Raw genomic sequence first — 7,554 nt, 5'->3', positions numbered from 1 at the left:
AGATTTGAGTTGGATGCACAGAGGCAGAGGTAATGTGAAGATGGAGCAGAGAGAGATTTGAAGATGCTGGCCTTGAAGACTGGAGTGATGGAGCCACAAACCAAGGAATGACAGCAGCCACCTCTACACTCGTCCTTCTTCCGATCCAGCCCTCACGCTGCGGTCAGAGGGGCTTTTCTACCATGGAGATCCGACCACATCAACCTGCAGTGAGCATCCTTCAGTGGCAGCTCAAACCCTGACACCTTGGCCGGGTGTAAGAAGCCCTTCACCATGTGACCCCTGGTCTTCTCTCCTCACCCACACACACACCCACCCACCTCCACTCCCCTCCTCCACACATCCTTGAGTGACAATCCACTACCGAGTTTCCCACACGTCTGGGCTGTTTCATGCTTCTGTGCCTTTCATGTGCCTTGTCACATCTGTGATTCAGAGAAAGGAATTTTAACCATATGCCAGCACACACAGCAAAAATCATTGTGCACTTAGAAAATGGTTCTGTGACACTGTAAATCAGAACGAGGATTCTAAGACCAGCCGTCTTATCCTTCCCTCAAAAGCGCTGACGGTTGAAACCACTTCCCTAAAATTCCACATTCAACATACTTATGTCCCAAATCATGGTTTTCAATGCCATTAAAATGTCCATCAATAAAAATATAATATTTCAACATAAATTGTTAGTAAATGTAATATAAAATTCCCAAGTAAATGATTGAGTGGAATATTATGCAGCTGTAAAAAAGAAAAAGGCAGCTCTGTAGTTACACAAATCCTCCAAATAAAAAAAGTGAAAAAAGTAAGTTGTAAAAAAGTGTGAATAGTTTGCTACTGTTTCCATTAATAAAGCACAGACTTCTCCTGACAGAATACGGAAGGTAAGGGGGGCTTCTGGAGAGGGGAACGGGGTTTGGGGACAGGGAAGACAGGGAGACTTCTTCACTAAATGTTCTCTTGTAACCTGTGCACTTGTGGCCTCTTAAATTTTAAAACATTTTTCTCGATTCAAGGGCTCACGAGGGTTGTACTCTGGTAATTTTTCTATTGAGCTCTTGGATAATCATTAAAAATCAGATAAAAATAATCTCTGTTTTGGAGCTGTAGTCTCAAGATCAATTATTATTATTGCAGGTGTTACATAAAGAAGATTTACTACAGTTTGCATTAAGGTAATCTTGTGTTCCTTGAAAAAGTTCCAACTGAGAGCAGGTCAGGCAGAAGGAAATTAACCTGGGCCTAAAATGTGCTCACGGATAATCCAGGCAGTTTACTAAGAGGTGACTGTAGTTCAATCTAAATTTACCAGGGGGACTTCTCTGGTAGCAGTGGTTAAGAATCCGCCTGCCAATGCAGGGGACACGGGTTCAATCCCTGGTCCGGGAAGATCCCACATGCCACGGAGCAACTAAGCCTGTGTGCTACAACTACTGAGCCTGCGCTCTAGAGCCCGTCAGCCACAACTACTGAGCCTGTGTGCTGCAACTACTGAAGCCAGTGCACCTAGAAGCCGTGCTCCACAACAAGAGAAGTCACCACAGTGAGAAGCCCGTGCACCACAATGAAGAGTAGCCCCTGCTCGCCGCAACTAGAGAAAGCCCGTGCACAGCAACAAAGACCTAACGCAGCCAAAAATAAATAAATAAAAATAAAATTTAAGGGCTTCCCTGGTGGCGCAATGGTTGAGAGTCCACCTGCTGGTGCAGGGGACACGAGTTTGTGTCCCGGTCTGGGAGGATCCCACATGCCGCGGAGCGGCTAGGCCCGTGAGCCGTGGCCGCTGAGCCTGCATGTCCAGAGCCTGTGCTCCGCAACGGGAGAGGCCACAGCAGTGAGAGGCCCGTGTACCGCAAAAAATAAATAAATTTAAAAAATTTAAAAATAAATAAATAAATTTACCAGGGAACTGTCATTATCAGCCAACACCACTCTCCCAGCAGACCGCCCACACAGCTGCATTTCAGCCCTCTTCATTGTAAGAGTGAAACTCAGCCAAGCATCTTTTTCATCTCTTGTGTCTCTACTTTTCTTCCACTCTCAGTTGAAAAGACCTACATCTAATTTTTTTTTTTTTTTTCTTTCTCTAGTTGCAGTGAGCAGGGGCTACTCTTCGTTGCAGTACACAGGCGTCTCATTGTGGTGGCTTCTCTTGTTGCGGAGCAGGGGCTCTATGCGCACTGGCTTCAGCAGTTGGGGCACGCAGGCTCAGTAGTTGTGGCTCACGGGCTTAGCTGCTCTGTGGCATGTGGGATCTTCCGGACCAGGGATGGAACCCATGTCCCCTGAGTTGGCAGGTGGAATCTTAGCCACTGCGGCACCAGGGAAGTCCCTACATCTAACTTTTGATCGACTTAATGTATTTTCAGGTTGGCTGTATTAAAAAATTCAAAAAGTACAAATTATGAAAGAACAATAATTCATAAGATCACTAAAACAAACTCACTTGTACAATAAGCTATAAACTCACCATATTTGCTTAGCCTGAGCATTAATTCTTTTGACTATTTTTACAAATGGTTGTTATGACAACATAACATTGTTTTTCCCTATATTACATGAAATAATATGTAAGAATTAAATTCCCCTGAGATAATAAAAAATGTTTTTAGAAGATGTATATGTATTCCACCTTCCAGTGTGATATGTGTGATATGTGTCCAGATATCAAGGACATCTAAATAAAAATAAAATCTTGGAGAGGTTAAATGCTAATATTTTTCAAAAATATCCTAGGCCAATTGTACAGATTAAGGAATGAAAATCACATTTAAACCAATGTACGTGGATTAAACTACTGTTGGTATCACTGGGCTATGACAGTTACAATTCCACAGCTTTTATAGTATGACATAATGTGAAGGGGAAAAAAAACCATCTCAGTCTTCCAGCTCTCTGGAGAGATCTGGGGCAAAGGAATCAGAATTCAATAACAGGAGTTTCTCCGCTGAACTGAGGACAGAGAATAGATGGTATGAGTCAACTCCCCAGCTGACTGTTACCTTTGGCCAAACAAGGAAAATGTCTTCTACAGCCAAAGGGAGATGAGAACCTTAGTCGGTGGATGGATTTCAGATCTGCACTGAAATCGACTTCATTTGGGATGCGGAAGCGTCTAGGTGAAGGCCGGTTAGGTAATAATTGACATCTCCTCCCGGTCTCTGCTCTCAGACACTGAGTTGACTATGCTTCTTAAATACTTTATGAACTCCATTCTGATATCTTCTGGGTCATCCTCAAGATTTGAGTGCACCAGCTTCAGCTTGTTCAAGGGGGGCGCTTAAAAAGGAAAGTAATGTAATTAGGCATGAACTTTTAGTGAGAGGCTGTTTCTAGCTCCAAAGGACCTGAGTATTTTATATTTTATTTTTAAAAAGTATTTATTTATTGATTTGGCTGAGCCGGGTCTTAGTTGTGGCACGCGGGATCTAGTTCCCTGACCAGGGGTCGAACGTGGGCCCCCTGCATTGGGAGCGAGGAGTCTTAACCGCTGGACCACCAGGGAAGTCCCAAGACCTGAGCTGTACAGAAGCCAATTTGTTTAACTTTCCCGAGTCCAAAAATAAAGTTGTGCCTTGCGTGACACAATTTAACAGAGAAAGGTTTCATCACACTGCCACCTGGCAACAGGATCACAGCTCTCCAAGCCACTTCCAGGCCCTCTTTGTTCTTACACCAGAGGAAGGCATTTCTGAATTTTGAGTTGTTTTTGATGATCACTTTGACGCCTCTGTAATGGTGTGTGTCACATGCAAATTGGAGCTTAAAGGCAAGTCAGGAAAGAGTGTCCCTAATAGCACCGATGAGTGGCTAAAACCAGGGTTTTTTTTTTCCCCTTTTAGTGTCTGCCTACTTTTAAAGTGTGTGCATCCTGGCCTGGATGGTACAACAGAACTTCCAACCCAGCAGTTCTGATTTACACGGTAAGAAAAACAAATGTCTAGGACACAGCAGATGCTCTTTAAGTGCACAGGGCTGCTCATTGCCAAGACACAGGGCAATATACAAATGCCCAGAGCATTTCAGACTACAGCAGAAAGGAGAAGTGCAGGCTTCTTACCCAAAGCCAGGTTTCCTTTGTCACTTCCAGAGCCTGGTTTGTGGTGTGCAATTAACAGACATTGAGTATCCTGTAAAAACTGCTGCTGGACGAAGCAGGAATACCACATCTCAATTTCCTTCAGGTGGCTGGGGATGTCAGCATTGAAGACGATCGCCACCCCGTGAGAGTCCTTCATCAGGGCTGGCCAGCAAGCCTCGAACCTGCGTGGCAGAAAAGGACGCCGCGTGAAGGGTAGGTGGCTCTGGTGTCTGCATTTGTTTTGTTTTTAATTTTTATTGGCGTAGAGTCGATTTACACTGTTGTGTTAGTTTCCGCTATACAGCAAAGCGATTCACTTATACATATACACATATCCACTCTTTTTTAGATTCTTTTCCCATATACGTCATTATAGAGTATTGAGTCCCCTGTGCTAATATGGTAGGTCCTTGTTAGTTATCTATTTTATACATAGTAGTGTGTATATGCCAATCCCAATCTCCCAATTTATCAGCTCCCCGCCACTTTCCCCCCTGGTAACCGTAAGGTTGTTTTTTACATCTGGGACTCTATTTCTGTTTTATAAATAAGTTCACTCGTACCATTTTTTTTAGACTCCACGTATAAGCAATGGTTCTGGTTTCTAACTGTGGACTTTGAAAATAATGTCTAAGTATTAACCATGGATGGATGACCTCTCACTATATTATAACCCGGTCACGAAAGTTTCAAGAGCAATGCATGTCACCAGTAATTGATGGAGCCCCTAACACATGCTAGGAAGGGCGCTCGTTGGGCCCAAGTCCAAGGTGCCTGGCAGGCAGCTGACTTTTGAAGCATTTGATGGAGCAAATGCTCTAAAGGAAACGTACTTTGGATCGCCACCACAGTCCCAGAGCTCAAATTCACACCCCGTGCTTTTGTCGTTGCCGGTAACGTGTGGGTTCTCAAATTCCAGGATCCTAAACATAAAAACAAGAGCCGCACCTCTCCTTAGGAAACATTATACTTTGGGGATGCCACCAGCGCCAAAGTCAGGGGCGGGTGATGGTCAGGGACTCCGTGGGACACGGATTGGTCAGGGCTCACCTCACTCCTTGGGTTGGGTTGTGTTCAGTGATGTCAGAAGATTCTGTCAGGAAGTTGGCCAAAACGGTTTTTCCACTCTGTGAAAATGAAGACAGTGAAAGATCGTTGCTGAAGAGCAGAAAAGTAAACCACAAGAAGGCCCTCCAATAGCCAGCTTGGACCCAGGTGGGATGCAGTAGAGGCCACGGCCACCCTGAGATCACCAGGGCAGAGGGCTCTCTCTGGTTGGGTGGGCACAGCCTGCTCTGGGTTGCGGGGAGCACAGATTTCAGTGCTGGCTCTGCTGCTGGGTGACTTTACCTGCTTACAAGCAGAGGGAATAGCTAAGTCAAAGGCACCAGGTAGGAATGGACGTGGCACATTTACGGACTAGGAAGGCCAGTAAATTAGAAGAGTAGTAAGGGAGAGGGAGATGTGTATGTATGCAGAAATAATTTTGTTGCTGAAGCTAGGTAATGGATACTAGGGTTCATTGTTCTCTCTCCCCTTGTATATGTTTGAGAATTTCCATTTAAAAAAGATATCTATGTTTGTTTTGCTTTTCGTAATTCCGAGCATATTGTTGTTACTTGCCTGTTTAACAGTTTACATCTTGGCGAGTTCTCTGTGTCAGTTTACATGGATTTGCCTGATTTTGTTTCACTGCTGCACAAAGTAAGAATGTACCTTAGTTTATTCAGACATTTGCTCATTGATGGGCACCGAGGGTGTTTCCATCTGTTCAATATTGTGTAGGACTCATGGGGAACGTGGAGGAGTCTTTAGCTACAGTAGCTTTTGAGAAATGTAATTGCCACGCTAAAAGCTGTGCACATTTAAAATTGCAACCCCAGAATACTCCTTTCCCTGAAAGCATTCTAACACTGCATGCTATCAATATTCTAAACTCTTCTCATCCAAACTGATGAGCAAATAAGTGCCATCTGTTTGTTCTGTGTTCTCGACTGTGTCACTGAGCATCTTTTCATACTTATTGGTCAGTTGTATTTCTTGCGCACAGACTTTGCTACATTATCTTGAGTTGCTTCTCTTTTCTTTATTGATTCTTAAACTTTCCTGTATGTTCTACCTATGAATCCTTTCTTTGTCATGCATTTTGCTAATACTTTCCCCTGGCTTTAACTTTGCTGTCATTTCTTTTAAGGCTTCTTCATTTTTGTGTTGTGTTTAAGACCTTCCCTGTCACAAGATTAAAAACATAACTTTCCATATATTCATCTACTACAGTGGTTCCCAGAAAGTGGTCCCTGGACGACCAGCATCAGCAAAATGCAAATTCTCAGGTCCCTCCCAGACCTACTGAATCAAAACTCTGGGATAGGACCAGCGAGTTGTGCAACTGACCACCAGGCAATTCTGATGGGTGTTTAAGTTGGAGAGTATATTCATTTACTACTTCCACAGTTGTTCTTTTACACATTTAGCTTTTTAGTCCGAAGAATTTTATTCTTGTGTGCGGTGTGAAGTACACAGGTAGATTTAATCCCCCGCCATCACCACCCACAAGAAAAGCTAATTGTTCCAAGACCAGGTAATGGTTCAGTCTTTCCTCCTGGTTTTCTTGTTCCACAGACATCTCATTAGGGAGAGCCACAGGCGCAAAGGACAGTCGTGAGATCTAGGCTCTAATTCCATAACGCCACTCACTACCTTGGGCCTTCGGGCCTTAGTACCACCGGGTCGAGGTCTGGGAACACCGAGTTCACGGTGAAGCCAGGGGCGCACACCACGATGGGCGCGGTGGGACTGGGCTCCCGGCTCCTGGGCCCCACGCCCGCCCGGGTCCCGCTTACCGCCCCGCCGGCCCAGGCCTCACCTCGCAGGGCCCCACGAAGAGGATCTTGGCCTTCAGCATCGCGACCCCCAGCCCGCAGACCCGCCAGAGCCCCAGGCGCTGTCAGAGTCCTCGCCGCCGTCAGGGCGGAGCGGAAGCCGCCGCGCCGGTTGGCTGCCTTCGTTCCCATGGAGACGGGAGCGGCCGCGGGGGTCGACGGGAGTGGGCGGGTTTCTGCCCGGATTGGGGGGGACCGGGCTCCCGAGGGGCTCTGGGGTGGTCTGCCGGCTGCCTGGTGGGCGGCGTGGGTTTCGGGTTGGGGGTGGGCGGCAAGGCAAAGCAAGAGGGTAAGAGGGAAGTAAAAAACCCGGATCCAGATTCGCTTGTGAGCGGGAAAGCCCGCAGAGCTCGCGGGGTCCCAAATCTCCTTTATTCCTCCCCGTAACCCAGAGAGCTCAAACGGGCCAAGTAGCTGGTGAGGTGGGGTGGGAACCAGGCATCTGACGCCTATATCACTCTGGCATGATACTGTCCACATTGAGAACGGATTTATCATATCCCTGGCCCAGTCTAGAAAAGGTCAGGGAGAAAATGAGTCTCTGTGGTTCACCACTCACCGTCATTTGGATAATCTGGGAGAAACCAAAAGGAT

General features: G+C 46.0%; 1 protein-coding gene across 1 annotated transcript; it reads right to left on the bottom strand.

The window, feature by feature from the left end:
- Nucleotides 1-639: 639 nt before the first annotated feature.
- Nucleotides 640-7,073, bottom strand: IFT22 (intraflagellar transport 22). The gene is made up of 5 exons (XM_059038714.2): nt 6,945-7,073; nt 5,129-5,205; nt 4,912-5,001; nt 4,058-4,260; nt 640-3,276 (listed from the first exon to the last, which is right to left on the bottom strand). Exons 1-5 carry the CDS (start codon nt 6,981-6,983, stop codon nt 3,128-3,130), a joined length of 558 nt encoding a protein of 185 aa, XP_058894697.1. The 5' UTR covers nt 6,984-7,073; the 3' UTR covers nt 640-3,127.
- Nucleotides 7,074-7,554: the final 481 nt, after the last annotated feature.

Source organism: Kogia breviceps, chromosome 14 (genome assembly GCF_026419965.1).
Source record: "Kogia breviceps isolate mKogBre1 chromosome 14, mKogBre1 haplotype 1, whole genome shotgun sequence".
NCBI lineage: Eukaryota > Metazoa > Chordata > Mammalia > Artiodactyla > Physeteridae > Kogia > Kogia breviceps.
Note: the sequence above shows the minus strand (reverse complement) of the source record. Positions and strands in the feature narration are given on the sequence as shown.